The following is a 15,691-nucleotide window of genomic DNA, read 5'->3' on the forward strand; positions in this document are numbered from 1 at the left end:
CTGTGTTTTAAGTTAATCAGCCTTTATTTAATTTAATTTGAACAGGGTCCCTAATAAGAACTGGTGAAATATGTGAGTTGCATGATTTTAGGAATGCACACAGTGAGTTACCAAGAAAAGCTACTGCTTATTTCTCAAGACATACAGCTCTTTAAGTACAAGTACCCTTTCTTTTAGCTATTTTACACATTTATACAGGAAAAGTAATTGATTGAACCTACAATTCAAGTTAGGCTCAACAACCTTCACCTGACAATTTTAAAGGTACGTTCAGCAAAGTACTTCTATAGGGCACAGTCAATGAAGAAATGTGGTGACAACAGAAAAAGAAGGTTTAAACGTATTAGAAAAATATGCTAAATGCATGCTATGGTATGTAAGGCAGAGTCAAATTCTGTTTCAACAAAAAAAATCGGGGTAGGAACTTCAGTCTCTGTTCAGAGATTTACTCGACAACCAGCAGCCCACTGGTTTTAGAAGAGCAAGTCAGGATGCTCACTTGAACTGTTTACTTTGTCCTGCTTGAAATCAGGCTCAAGCCAGGACTTCAAAAAAGAGAAGATTAATCTAAGCTTTCGATTTACTCTGTTAAATTAACAAAATAAAATGGATATTGTGGATTACAAGGAGGAGAGCGGAATCAAGTACTACAGCCATTTCTATTTTTCTTTACCTTGGAAGAAAGCTTAGGTACACTTTTGTACAGAAAATATACATTTTACACTATCAATACTGGCACACTTTAATTTTTAATTTTTTTAGATAATCCATGAAGTTCATAAAGCATATTGATGCTTTTAAAGGAAAACCACCACCCCTCAGAGAACTTTTTTGATCCACGCTTCAGGAAGCACAGAATTTTAAGGGGTAAGGAACTTTAGTTAGCAAGACAGAAGTTATTAAGTCAGGTTTAGTAATTCTATTTTTTTGAAATGAAGATAAACATTTTTAAGGCTTTTCTATCACAATTATTTCAAACATAAAAACCCCTGTAAATGCACACAGAAGATACAGCTGTGACCCACGCTAACTTAAACGTATTCAGGACCTATTAATTCCACCCTTTTCATTCAGGGTTTGCCTGCAGCTATGGACTTGGCAACATGCCCCAGATTGCCCTGGGAATCATTACAGACTAAGTAGGGCCTCTGGGAGAGTGCATACATGGGTTCATTACAGCAGCAGTTTTCTGAAGTATTTGGCACTGGTTAGCTCTGGAGCACTCTGCAGACTTAAAGGAGAGCCAACTGAGGACAACACTTGCTTTCAGTAACTTCATCACACACATTCTCATGCTTGCATTCACACAGTTTGAAGGCAGGGCACTCAACATCTTCCCAGATTAAGCCCCAAGAAGTATTTAGGAGGAACTATGGCCAACATATAAAAAAATATAAACCTACTTGGCTGTTCGGACATCAATGGCACCCTTCAGCTTTTCTTCACTGTCATTTTCAAAGTACATCAACCTGGACTGTCTGAGAACAAACCATCGTTTCTTCCAGTTCCTTCTGGAAAGCGTAGATGATCCACCCCCCTTTTTGTGAAGCCAACCCTGCTTAAGTGCTTCCTGCTTGGAACGAAACCACAGGAAGGTCTCATCTTTCAGGACGCACCAGCGTCGCTTCCATGTGTTTATTAAGCCACCTGGCAAGAGAGACAGATGTGGGTTTAATGTAGTTAAGACAAATAATTACATTATAAATCAGAAGCTGTGACCAAACCAACGCTGGAAGATGCTGACCGACAATGCTGCAGTTAACCTGAGTCTCTGCTGTAAGCCACGAAACCAAAGATCTCATTTTTGCATATCCTTAAGGCCACCAATATCGTTGGCAATCTAACGACCCTTAAAGCATAACAGATCTCTGTATTAAAAATGTGTAACATATATAATTATATGTACTTATACCTAACATATATATAATAAAAAATAAATTATTAGAAAGTCTTGCTGCACATAAGAATCAACTTTAATGCTGTTTTCAGTTACATAGAAGAAGGTTAGCATTAAACTCTAACTCTCTCTAGCTTATTAGGAGGTAACAATGTTCAACACAAACCCACAAAACCTGAAAAAGCTACACTTTGAGTAGGAAACATACTCAGTCATACCGAAGTGTGGCTATACAGTAAACAATACATCTTGCACTGTAGTTACATCACAGTCAAAAAAAAAAGCTTAACCAAACCAATATACATACTCCTGTCATTCCACAAAAACTTACTGCTAATGACGTCAGAAAGTAAAAGGCATGCTAGTGATGACGACTGCATTATTTTTCACACAAAAATAGCTGTGTGCACATTCGTCACTGTTCCTACTCCAGGAAATAGGTTATGCTAGAGTGATGGGTACCATATAAGGATTCATCTACATTATAATTTACTACCAGTTATCAGAAGGTGATGAAGATGATTGATCATCAACAGGCTGTCCAGGGAGATGTTGGAATCACCATCCCTCACAGTGTTTAAAAAAATGTGTAGGTGTGTCCCTTAGGGACACGGTTAGTGATGGATTTGGCAGTGCTGGGTTAATGGTTGGACTTGATGATCTTAAAGGTCTTTTCCAACCTCAATGATCCTATGATTCTATGAAGATAAAGCCAAGAATCTTAACAAGAGAACTCCTGTGTAGTTTCTTTCAGAGTCTCTCACACCCTTTTGCTGCACATACCCTTCTCTGTGTCCGTCAGATCCAAACTCAAAGTTGACTGAGGTCAGTAAAACTGGCCTGCAATGTAGAATGCTGCCTATGTTACAAGGTTTTGGGGGCAGGAATCGGCTCTCCTCAAAATTTCAAAAATTTGACTTGGTGAGTTATTTTGCTATACTTATACTGGATACCCCATTGTTCACGAGCCAGCGGAGATGTAAAATGAAACAGAGGCAGCCCAAAACGCTGGTGTTCCTTTGCAGAGGGGAAAAACACTGCTGGGTGTAAGCCAGTGCAAGTAACGTAATTTGAGCTGCTCTCAATTACTTTTCCATCACCTTTTGAAAAATAAGAAAATAGCTTAACTCTACAGGAACCGGAGTGCGAGGTATAACATACATTTCTGGTTATTTTGTATATTTAGCGGATTCTGATTCACCCAGTACCTTTCATGTACAGAAAGCTGTGAAAGTAGGGCAGGCTGACACAGCTATAGACTGAATCCCTCCGGTAGGAAAGCTCGTCATCTGTATCAAACCTGGAGTCAAAATCTTCTTCACTGTCTTCAAACTACAGAATAAAGGAAATAAAAGTGAAATGATCTCTCAGGAAATAGTTTATATAAACTTGATTTACAGGTCTTTAGCTAAATCATTTTATGATGTATCGGAAGGTGATTCCTCGTCGTTTTTTGTCCAGCTAGCTAAGGAAGGAGGACATCGCGGTAAGTTGCAGCTTGACCCGTTTGCTTACACACTGGCCCTTACGCCACGTAACACATGAAAACAGATTTGTAGCTGCTCAGGAAAGTTAGCCCTTTGCGAGAGCATGGCCAGGGCGTGCTGCCTCGCACCACATCCCTCCACCACGGAAGTGCTGTGGGTAACAGTTTAGAAAAGTCTTGAAAAAGAAACATATTCCACAAGCTGTGGTAATAGCTTTCCTCTACCCTCACCCCGAATAACCGGAATATCTGTTCTGTATGTGACACACTTCCAGCACCGTGCAACGGGAAGGCGTCCTCAACAGACAGCTAAAAGTGTTTTCCTCTTAGGTAAGTACGGTCAACTTATCCCCATGGTCATGAAGGCTCTTTGACCGGTTTTCACTGCCTCAACTGTAATAGATACTTTAGTGTTCACATTTTCCTTCTAAATAAATCAGTGTTATTGAAATACTTTTTCACCTTCCCAATCAGACGCTCTCACGGAAGTATTCTGTGAGTGGTAGAGGAAATTATATTGCTCAAAAAAATATTTATAGGAGTAAAGCCCACAGTACACTCAGTAAAAATTACTGAAAAAATGCTCCTGAGTGCCTGCCTCAATAATTTTAACATTTGCCATCAAGCGAAATCTACTCTCCAAGTAATCTCGAAATACACATGGGCATCTCAGGGACTTCTGCAAGCAGCTTATTCCTCCATACGGCTGCAACTTGCACGCATAACTGAATCTATTCACTCTGAAATCAATTCCCCACCGTGCTACCTGATATCCTGACTCCAAACAGACAGACACAGAGGAGAATTTTGCTTATGAATTGCATCCAAGGCCATGCAATGAGCTCCTCACCAAGTAACGTGCACTTCTGCATTAAAACAGAGGCATGTCCTTGCGTAAGCCTAGGACTGCAAGCAGCATCCGAGCTGCCTCGAACTGTAACGCACTCACCCCGGCGGCAGCTGGACAGCAACAGGTAACTGTGCCCGTATGCATTCTGAGCAAGTCAAACTACACAGCGCAGACGTTTGTTAAGAACAGAAACTGTGGGGTAAAAAGAATAACCGGAAAGCATGCATCAACTTAATCGATAACAAAACCAACGATACTTACAGAAGACTGAGCTCCTTCGGAGCTAAATCGGTATGCTCCAGAGCTGTTGTACGTCCCCACTGAGCATCGGTAGTCCGGTGACCACTGGCTACTGTGTGAATTGGAAAAGGTAACACTGCTACCAGAAGTAATAGCACCATCTTCATAATCATCTTGGTCGTAATCATAGTCTCCATCAGGAGAAATAGGTTCCACAGAATTTGGAGGTCTACACGATACATTTTCTGGCATGCAGTATGTGGATTCACCACTTGAAGAGTTGTGGAGACTGACTGTATCATGGGTAGGAGGTATAAGCATGGCGTTGCTAGCAGCAGGAATTGTTGGCACCACAGTATCATTCATATACGGATCCTCTTCTGAGGAATCATCGCTTGTCCTGATGCCACTGGTCCTTTGATCAGAATGGCCATGCTCACTTGGGTTGGGCGAATCCTTAAATGCATCATCATCAGCTTCAAAGCCCTCATCTACCTCCTCCTCAGGATATGGTTGGCTGAAGTTAAAATTGGGCTTTTCACTGCAGGCATTTCCAGTCTGTTCAGTCAGCTCAGCAGGATACCCGTTGCCCACAGAGAGGGACCTCTCAATGTTTCGGACGCACTCATCTATCTCATCAAAGTTCAGAGATTCCAGGAACTCCTGGGCTGCTCGACATGCTTCATCCTCGAGCCGCCGGAGTTCCTCGTCTCGAAGCTGCTGCAGCCTCTGTAACGAAGCCTCTGTCAAGGATAGCTCCTGCTGCTTCTTCACGCGCTGCAGGTCTTCAATTTCTTTTTCCAGACGCAGGATTTCTTCCACCTGCCTGCTTTCTTTCTGCTTCTCCACCTCTTGCTTCAGCTCTGCCTCCTTCTGGGCTTTCTGAATGGCAGCCAGCTCCTGTTTCTTTCTCTCTTCTTCAGCCTGCATTCAAAATAAATCATAATAAAATAAAGCCCCTCAATGCAAGTTTCCTTTTCAAAATGTATTTATTTCTATAGCACTATACTCCCACCACGCTGTTAATTTAAAAGGACCCTTATCCCAACACAGGAAAGAAAAAGAAAAATGAAAGCGTGATTACATTTGCTTACAGATACTGCAAAGCTCAAGTATGCGCAGAAAGTTCAATCTTTACCAGAAACTAAATGAAGCATGAGGAGGTGAAAGAAATTTCCATGCAAACAACTGTATCAAGTTTCCTTTGGCTTTATCTGCCAGCTCCTGTAATAACTTTAGTTTAAATGCCACAGATGCCTTTTATTTTTTTTAATGGCTGGGTTTAGATACTCAAATAAACAGGATGGCTGAAAGTATTAAGAACATAATTTACCTGCTGGGCGAGACGCTCTGCTTCTTGCCTTTGTCTTTCCCTAAAAGTGAGGGAAGAAAAGAAGCTAGTAAATCACGCTCAGCACAAGCTCATCGCATACATTTGCTAGGGCAATAGCTCAACTTACAGACATCATCTGCCACATGGAAAAGACAGCCAAAAGTAAGGTCACCAAGGATATGTTTGTGAATACGAAACTACCACGATAGCTGCATTCATCTTGCAGCAAAAGCAGCAAAGGTTTCCAAAATCACTGCATCAAGAATAGCCTGAAACAAAGGGTAGTCAGACCAAAACCTAGTATTGTACAGACGGAGGAGCGATGTAAGACAGCACACTGCACCTTTCTTCCTCCTCCCTTCTTCTTTCCTCCTCTTGTCTCCGCTTCTCCTCTCGTCGCTCCCTGTAAACATGTCGAGCAAGCTGGCCTCGCCACTGCTTCTGAAGGATTATGGCTGCTTTCTTCAGGCACAGGAACTTTTTCCTACCGCTGAACGCTCTGTAGTTCTTCTGTATCACAACCACACAGTAGAGAACCTTTCTATACCGCTTTCTGGGAAAAAAAGAAAAACGCAAATTTCTAAGGAAACAAGGAACTAATGAGCAGCTGCAAGAGGTCTCACCATGGTGACCTGCAATGAGTCCATGGCAGTAAAACAATTTATTACTTCCAGCTCCGTGACGGTTTCCCCATTCTTGTTCAAACTCTCCTCCCTTTGAGAAGAAAGGGATTCTCTCATTTCTATGACAGCACTGTCTGTGTCTTCATTAAGGAAATGCACATTACCCGTCTTACATGTTCTTATGACCCTGACAAGGAGATGCTAAAAGGATGTGCACGCATGCAGAAAAAGAATGTATGTAGATAGTCACCTCACATCTCTGAAAAGAAAGATCGTGAAAAGCAGGATAGCTCTGTCATTAAAAAAGGAATGTAGTTTTTAAGTAACATACTGGTCAGAATATAACACCAGGACTAATATACATGAAGAGACATTAACTCATATGCAAAAAAAGTTTCCTTAAACTGTCCTCAACTAATTGTAGAAAAAGCAGAGAAATAAACAGATGGGATGAGCAACTCCACCTAATACATAATGTATGAAGCCAGGTAAACAAGTGAAGCATGAATCAGTTACCTAATGTGATGGCTCTTTAACAACCAAACTGAGTAGTTTTATTTGCCTTCTCTTTTCTTGCCATGACGAAGCAAAGATAAATCTGAATCTCAGCTGGTAACTTGGGGCAGCCTCACTAGGTGCCATTCAGCTAGAGTTCCTACCACGGATCCAATATTATGGATACTGGCTGACCTCCAAAATTCCATGCTGTTCTGTTCATTATATTAAAAAAATTCGAACTCTATTTTGTTTTATTCATGGGTCTGGCAAAGATACCAGCTGATATTTTCAAAAGCCACTTACAGGATTTGCACACCTGGTCCCTAGGAAAAGTTAAGAATAGTGCCAGAAGGATTTAACTCCATGACACTGCATCCATTTGTTCCAAAGCTTGATTATTAATATTGCTCATCTAGCCACTTACCGGGCTGCATAACCCAAGATGTGCGCTCGGATAATCATTGCTGCCTTGGTGACTTCCACCTCTCGCTGTTTCTCCAACTTGTGTTCCAAGGACTCCCGGAGAAACACCTACACAAGAAAACCTCCAGCTTAACAACTGGCAGAGAACACCGTATCTAAAGGCCAGCCCGGGTGCTGCCGGTGCCAGTCCGAGCAGCACGCCTCAGCTTTGAACCCAGAGACAAACAGACCATTTCATATTGGGGCTGACCTGACTGTGTTGTCCTGCTGTTACACAGGGAGACAGCTGCTGGGGCCAGACATCCCACCAGAGCTGCCCACCTGCCTACAGCCTGCCCACACACCACCCCCCCGCCTCTCATCCGAGCACTGACCCAGATGTTTGTCTGGACATGGCATTGACATATATTGAGCTAACCCAGCTTATTTTGCCTTAAATGAATGAAACCACTTCCCCAGCCAAGCAGAGGCGCGGAGGATGCAGCCGCCCTCTTCCGACTCCCTTGACGTCTGCTCCTTCCTGCACACCCACAAAGCGACCAGCTACCTGCTGCCAGCACTTTTTCCAGGTCTCCTCAATTTTTCCTTTCTGCAGGCTAAGTCTGCTGGTATCAGCTACAGGAGGCGACAGCCTGGCACGCTGCTGCCTAAGACAGGAGCAGCTGGAAATACCCGGCTCAGTAACACCTTGATTATCCGGGATGCGAGCCGGGCTGTGCACCGCAACGTGGCGGTGAGGAAAGTGCACGGGCAGGGTGGGCTCTGCTAAGGGAGCGGGGCTTGAAGACATCTAAAAGCAGGAATGCCTCCTTGAAGAGTTTTGGGTTTTTAGTTGCTGGGGTGGGGGGAGGGAAAAAAGAAAAAAAAAAAAAAAAAAAAAGGACTTTTGGGGGTGTTCAAGTAGAAAAAAGGTAGTTTTCCCTTTTCGTGTTTAAGGTGGTGGTGGAAAAAGGCTGCCATCATCAAAGCCAAAGCAGCAGCTCTCCCGAGGAGAGGCACGGTTGTGAGTTTTGAATGTAGCTAGGAAGGGACTACATTTTACCACAACTTACCCGAAAGTAAGGAACATAGGGAGTCCCACAGAAAGTCTCAAAGTTCCAGTATCAGAGTTGCACTGGGCAGCTCCTTCTGTATAAAGGATTTGTATTTACTCATGGAAAAAGACTTTTCTGTCACTCAGTGGGCAACCTTTCTTTGCTCTGCGCACATAGGCTTTAAAAACACAACAAAATTCTGCTTCAGAAAGGCACTCAGCTACCTCCTGAACAAAAACGGATGTTAAAGACATGCCAAGCCCAGGCTAATGCCTTTTCCTGAGCGGGTGCACCGCAGTTTGAGATATAAAAGACAAGGAAAAAAAAAAAAAAAAAATCACACTGAGGTTAAATCATCTCAGTGGTGTTATTACCCCTTTTAAATAAGACGGGCAGGATTGTGCCCCATCCCGTGCTCAGTGTGACACCAACGCCCCCTTGCTCTCTTCTACAACAAGCTGTTTATGAAGACTCTTAAAAACGCACCAGCAGCTCCCGGGGGGGCTGAGCCCAGCCCCCAGTGAGGGAAGTTACCACAGAGCCCTGGCTCCTGGCGACATCTTGATGAGCAGCTGGTTAAAGCAGTTTCAGGTTCCGATAAATATATGTCCCAAAGATGCCAGAGCACTGTCTGGGGTCTGTGCATAAATACTGTTAATGTGCTATATCTGAAAGTATAATGGGAAGCACAGCCGAGCTCTGCGGCCAAACGTTATCGCTGCGTTACTTGTAAGCCATTGTCTACGCAAACGGGATGAAAGATGACCTCAGCTGCCATCTGAACATTTCAGATTGTATCCTTAAAATAACTGTAAAATGATTAAATCAACTCCCCCAATAGCATCTCTGAGGCTCCTGAAGCTTACAGAGGAATGGAGGAAACCTTTCAAAACTATGCAGTTGTGGGGAGAAGAGGATGAGGAGAAAAGGGTGTTTCACACAGAAATCAATCAGATTTTACAAAGTATTTTTGCTATTTCATGGTAATAATAATATGATAGTAATTTTTTTCAGAATGGCAACAATTGACAGGAAAACTGCAAGTGTACACATAATTCATCAAACTTTACTTCTGGATCTGTTTTTCATTCTCTCTCCACTACAGAAGCCCTGGGAGGACTAACCGGAGTTACCCAGAGAAAAAAAAGAAGAGAAAGCCATCTGCAGAGGCTGGGGGGGATGATCCTTGATGGTGCTGGCCTGATGTTTGCAATCCACTCTCCAGTCTTTGCACCAGGTGTTTTTATTATTTAGGAAACCTCAGATCCTGCAGGGGAATCTTCTCCTGAGCACACAATGCCTTCACGTCATTTGTTAAACCCAAGAGCACAAATTCACAAGGAGGGAAGCTCTGCACACAGCTGTTGTCCAAAATCAAATTTGCAAAAGCAGCATGCAAAACCACCTGGATTGTTTTATTTTTCAAATTAAAATTCCATTATTTTAATTACAATAATTTAATTTTTTTTTTGAAGAAAAAGAAGTTGTGGGCAAAGTTTAGGTTGTCTGTTAGGTCACATATCAAGGGTTAACTCTGCCACATGAACACCGGCTAAAATTCCTCTCCCCGATTTCAGCCCCTGAGCAAGTATCATGCATCTGGGTTTACTAGCGTGAGTGGAGCTCTCTAAAGAACAAAGTGCTACCTCACATGCTCGAGACTTCTAAAAATGACAAAATCCAGCTACCGCTTTTTCAGTTCTGATCCTTACCAGCACTATCACTTACGGGCAGTGGCAGAAAATCCAAGCGGACTCTTTCTCCATGAGTGAAATCACCAGTCAGTGTCCAGTCTAAGTGCCTCAGACAGCAAATTTCTCAGCCCAATCATTAATTGTTGCTATAAGGTTTTCAAGAGCACCAATAGGCAAGCACAGCTTCTTTTAAGGCCAGGAGTAATCACCATTACAACTACATTTCTGCAGCTGCGGAGTCTAAATCTAAAGCTGTCCCCTCATCTTTGTATAAGCACCAGCCCCACAATACGCACAGTCAGATTATTTTACCTTATTTTTTCCAAGCTGCCATTCAGTGCTTGTGTTGTCATACAGACGAAGCAGGACGGCACATTTCTCATTTAAATCTTCAGGCAGCGTTAAGTTTCTCATGAGGACTTTATACCTGGCAACCAAAAAGTATTTATTACTTTGTTGAAGAGACACATTCTGGTTTTGTCATATGATTTTTTTTGTTGTTGTTACTAGATTTTCACTTTATTCCTCAACATGGGAACACGGATTTGGTACCTGTGATTCATCTGAATGCACAAGTCAGTGTGTTTACCTTTTATAAAAGTCTTGAAAGGGCCTCCGGACTGGGAAACCAGCCCTCCGAATCCTGACCGTCTCCAACATCCCAGAATAGCGCAGCTGGTTAAGCACCACTGTCTGATCAAACTGGTCTGGCATCTAAAACGTGCAGGTGCAAAACAAGGATTTTAATAGCAACAGTTAGAGATGTCAGGGGAAATATACAAAGGGCAAATTATATGAATCTGAAATGCACAAAGGCTAAAAACTGGCTACACAATGCCTCAAAGGCCATTAGCAGTTCTGAGCATATAAAAATGTATCTACAGGATGGATATAAAAAGGTAATTACACAACATCATTTCCATAGACACAACATTTACAGCCATGTAATCCAATCAGCACTCTCTTTCCATTGCTGTACAGGAAGAAATGACAGAAAGCAGAACAGGCAGCTAACAGGTCAACAGCTATTCGCCCGACTAATGTTTTTCTTTAGCAATTGAATTTTCAGTCCCTGTAGGTGACCCCAAATGTTGAAGATACACAAATACAGTGGTTTCAGGAAAAAAAAAACCAAAACCAGAAAGGCAGAAAAGATTTAATTTTTACTGTAGTGATGATGCATCTACTATGGACAGGGATGGAAGATTACCAGTGGTACCTCAAACCTTAAATAAGTGATATTTCAAAGAGTTTCTATTTGCTGCTGTTCTGAACAGCAGAAATATTTTCAGCTGTAAACAACAATACTCTGCTTATCTGAAATAAGTTCCCGTTTAATTTGCATGCAGTTCTTTCAGCATCATTTTTCATTTAGAAAACACATAACCCTACAGATACGCAGTCATGAAAACCTGTGAATACTGATGAGTATGTTCCTGCCCTTCAGAGCTTTGGGAATCCTCTCATCCCATCTCAGAATCCCCTGACTCACCTGTGCTTTCACCACACTTCGAGGCAAACCAGCCACAGCCACGCAAAGCTACTCAGGATAGTGCTAATTGCTGCCTTGCAAAATGCTGCCAACCCCGATACCGAAACAACACCACATGTAAACACACCATTTAATTCATCAGCCTAAACGTCCACTTTAAGCCACCAGCTGACTCTCCTGCACAGTCATTTGCAGGGCTGGAGAGAACAGTGCTTAGTATTTTGCAAGAAGTTCAGAAGATGGGATCTCACAGATACAGTTGATGGTTTATATAAGATCTGAAGATCTTCAGCTGATAGAAATGACAGCAAGATCAAGCCCTGAGCAACTAAATCAGAGAACTCCCTTGGTATTTATTAACTGGCTTTAATCATGCCTCTTGTCCGACTTAGCACATAAATGACTCCCCCAAATTTTAACTTATCAAAAATACTTTCAGGAAAGCACAGGCTCAAAGCTTCATTTAAAATAGCCAGTTTAAATTCTTCCATCAGCACCTTTATCTATAAAACACAACACTGTGTGCTAGTGGTGATACCTCAGAGCTATAAATTAGGTAGCTTCAAAAATACCGATAGATTAGCTTCTACCTCCCCCTCCTTTAAAACAAAACGTCTACACCAAAATGTTGCTATTCTTCCTTTCATTAATTTCTCTTCTGGAGCAGAGGTGAGAGGCTCCTCCGTAGATGCAGCAGCCCTTCTGCACCCAACTGCTGTGGAGCCGCACGGGCAGACGTCTCCTCAGCACCCACCGTTCCCTCAACAGCAAAAGCCTTTCCAACCCCCTCCTTTAGGACAGAGGCTAAAACTCATATGGAAAACCACCACATCATGGCCCTTCCTCCACAGGCAGTAGCACTGAACAAAAATGAAAAAAAAAAATAATTGCGTTTTAAACAGTGTCTGGTCAGCCTGGTGAGCCCTGTCCGGGCTGGGGTAGGTAGCACTGTGTGTGGGCAGGACCTGATCCCGGTGGGGGCTGCGGAGAAAATCTGCCGCCACCAGCAGATGCTTCTGCCTTCCCTTTGAGACGGGTGCTCTGTGTCCCAGGGAGACCCAGGAACTACACCAGCTCTGCACCACTCTGGCTGTGGTTACATTAATGGCCCTGTTACAAATGTGATTTAACATTTTATTTCCATACCCACATGTATAAAAAATTAACGTTCCGGAGGGGAAAAACGCCTCTGCAAATGATGCAAACAGGCTCCTCTTTCTCAACAGTGTGTTTCATTTGGATTTTGCCACCGCCAGTAAAATACACCACCAGCAAAATCTTTGGTGTTTCTGCGACCACACAGTACGAACGCTTACAATCGAGGTATCGATGCTGTCACGACTGGTGCTGCCTTCCCAAGGCGCCCGCCCCGCGGCAGGCAGGTGTTAGGGAGCTAGCCTTGCAAAGCCACCCTTTGAACGTCGGCCCACACGCCTGCCTGCCTGCCTGCCTGCTTCGGGGCAGGCGGCTGGGGATGCCCTACAGCAAAGGGAGGGAATGAACACAGATGCACACACAAATCCCGAGGAAAAACATACTCACGCTTCGACTCATGTAACCCAAGGCTGATGTGTGCCACAAGCGGACCCAGGTCAATGTATCTTCTTTCTTTGCCACTACACCTGCGTTCAGTCCTTTTACCCCACCCATTCACCACTCAGAAGGTGACGCTCTTTACAAGACTTGCACACAGAACTATTTTTGGTGTGTTCAGGTGGGGAGGCAAACGCATGGAGGGGAACGGGGACACGGCAAAGCAGGCAAAATTTTGGTGATGTGACAGGTGACTCTCACCAGGCAGCCTCTCCCTCTGCAAGGCAGCACCTTCTGCTTTGAGAGCCAGATGGCTGCTGCACCACCTCACCTTTTCATTGCCACCCTCAGTCACTTAAAAAGTGAGAAGTCAGCCACACAGCTGGCTTGAAAGCTCATGTTACTTTTAAAAGAACCCACTTTCTCTTTTTATCCCTGATTTGAGTCGCAGAGGAAGCAACAACGTTTTCCTGACCTTTTTCCTGCAACTACAGAAGTTAGAAACAGCCCTGCTCTGGGGTGGGGGGGATGGACTGTCACACACTCACCTACTTCAGATACCTACATTTTTAAAGAAAAGCATGAAACGCTGCAAGAGTTGTTAACACGGTATCAAAGCAGGGTAACATAAAGACCATCGCAATTTTAATTACATAAGCCTACTCCTTCACTTTACATTACTGGTTATTTTTAATTACTCACAGACACACGAGGCTATTAAATTGGAGGGTCAAATACTGTCCTGGTGTATCACTGGAATTACGTCTGCAACAAGTCTGGCTGCTTTGAGTAAACCGGGGGTAGTGGTAGAGATGTGCTGGACTCATCTCTTACACTTATCAACACGGAGTACGAGAAGATAGCTCCCGTCACCTGGGGGTCTTTGACTTGAGCCATCACAGCAACTCTTCACCCCTCAGCAAGGAGGAGAGCTGCAGCCAGCCAGAGAGGGAGCTGGAGCCCTAAAATGCATCCAGGGTTTCCTGCATCTAACGAAAAACCCAGAAGAGGTAACACATGCAGTCCTGTGCACACCACAGCATCCAGCATATCCACGTTACAACTCGGCGATACGCTGCACCTCGGGTAGTTCTACTCTGTGGTTGAAGAGGATTTCAGCCTCAGTCGTATAAACATCTACAGGCAGGGAGAACCTTAAGCATAACTTCCAGTTGGCAGGCCTCCTCATACATAAACAGATCAACTTTATGTGCATTTATTGAACCAGAGTGCAAGTCCTGTATATACCCCGCTATTAAACGGCAGACACTTCTGAAATGGAGAATGACGACCACCTCCACTTGAACGATGCTCAGTGCAGCACGAAGGAGTTAAACTTGCAATAGTATAAAACCCCATGCAATGGGTTACCTACGCAGATGATACTCAGCCTTTCGTCTTTACTGGTGCTCCTTTAGGCTTCCTGCGGTAAGCAAGCTAACTTTCAGATTTGTACCGAAGCAACAGAGGACACGACTCATCTCTGGGGTCTGCTATATTTTCACCAGTGTTGCTGTAAAAACTGGACTTGTTTCACAAATGAACACTTGTGAAGCAATTGTATTCTGTCGGAAAATTTCAGGTAGACAACAGACCCACAACTGATTTTAAAACAGTATGTCTTCCAAAGTAAAAACTTGAATTAATTGCTAAAAGTAAGGCTCCTGCGAAATAAGATCAAATTTATAAAAGAGAAGGCAACAGAAAAGGAAGTCAACTGATATCTTCCAAAATTGTCTGAGAGATGCAATCAACTCCAAAACAACTCAATTTTCAATAGATATTTCACTTTTACCAAGGAATGACAGCACTAAACCACTCCAACGTGTAAAATTGCCAAACAACAGCTACACTCACATGGGTCACAGCCACGTTATGGTGCTGAGCAACATCAACGTGAAATTAAGAGCTATAAGTCAGGTCTGGTTTAGTTGATAAAGGTGTTTTTTTGTGGTGTGCTCCTTCATAGCACAACTTGTAATTTACCACTTCCTGAATCCAAAACTCTTCCCTGAATTTGCACCAGACAGCACCGACCAAGGCTTTCATGCAACATCGAGTCTCTGCTGGCAGAGACTGTGGCTCCTTAAGCTGCTAAATGCTTGCTCTATCTGTTGTGAGCCTCCTAAAGGGCAAAGCTTCTGCCTGCAATCCCAAGAAGCAGCCATTAGGACAGACATCTAACACCTACGCATAATTTTCATGATAAAACAGTTCCTTAGATTACAGTCTGACTAAGGCTCAAAAAACCACCATCCCTTTTCCCTGGACAGCATCCTTAGTGGAGACCCCAAGTATCCAAATAACACACGCAGACAGCACAACATTTTTTTTGTTCTGCACATCATTTGCTCCGTTCAAACGCGGAGGATACCTGACTTCCCCCTGGGGAATTCCTTCTCCGCCTGAACTGCTGGCTGCCTCAGAAGAGTACAGGCACAATAATGACAGATTACAGCAGCCTCACAGATCTTATGTAGGCAGGAAGAACTTCACAGGGAGATTGAGGAAAAAAAAAAAAAAGAAAATAACCCCAGTCCCTTGTCTCTAGATTTCTCTGTGAGAACTTGATAAGGACTATGCCAGCC

At 43.3% G+C, this 15,691-nt stretch overlaps 1 protein-coding gene across 1 annotated transcript in view; it reads right to left on the reverse strand.

The window, feature by feature from the left end:
• Nucleotides 1-15,691, reverse strand: part of MYO10 (myosin X) — a 167,659-nt gene that overhangs the window by 22,038 nt on the left and 129,930 nt on the right. Inside the window, exons 20-27 of the mRNA XM_040585573.1 lie at nucleotides 10,668-10,792; nucleotides 10,391-10,505; nucleotides 7,352-7,458; nucleotides 6,150-6,359; nucleotides 5,807-5,846; nucleotides 4,495-5,397; nucleotides 3,106-3,229; nucleotides 1,404-1,647 (exon numbers count right to left, since the gene is read on the reverse strand). Coding sequence (XP_040441507.1) covers nucleotides 1,404-1,647; nucleotides 3,106-3,229; nucleotides 4,495-5,397; nucleotides 5,807-5,846; nucleotides 6,150-6,359; nucleotides 7,352-7,458; nucleotides 10,391-10,505; nucleotides 10,668-10,792 — 1,868 coding nt within the window. The remainder of the gene's footprint in view (nucleotides 1-1,403; nucleotides 1,648-3,105; nucleotides 3,230-4,494; nucleotides 5,398-5,806; nucleotides 5,847-6,149; nucleotides 6,360-7,351; nucleotides 7,459-10,390; nucleotides 10,506-10,667; nucleotides 10,793-15,691) is intronic.

The sequence above is a fragment of the Falco naumanni genome, chromosome 3 (assembly GCF_017639655.2).
Source record: "Falco naumanni isolate bFalNau1 chromosome 3, bFalNau1.pat, whole genome shotgun sequence".
Classification (NCBI taxonomy): Eukaryota; Metazoa; Chordata; class Aves; order Falconiformes; family Falconidae; genus Falco; species Falco naumanni.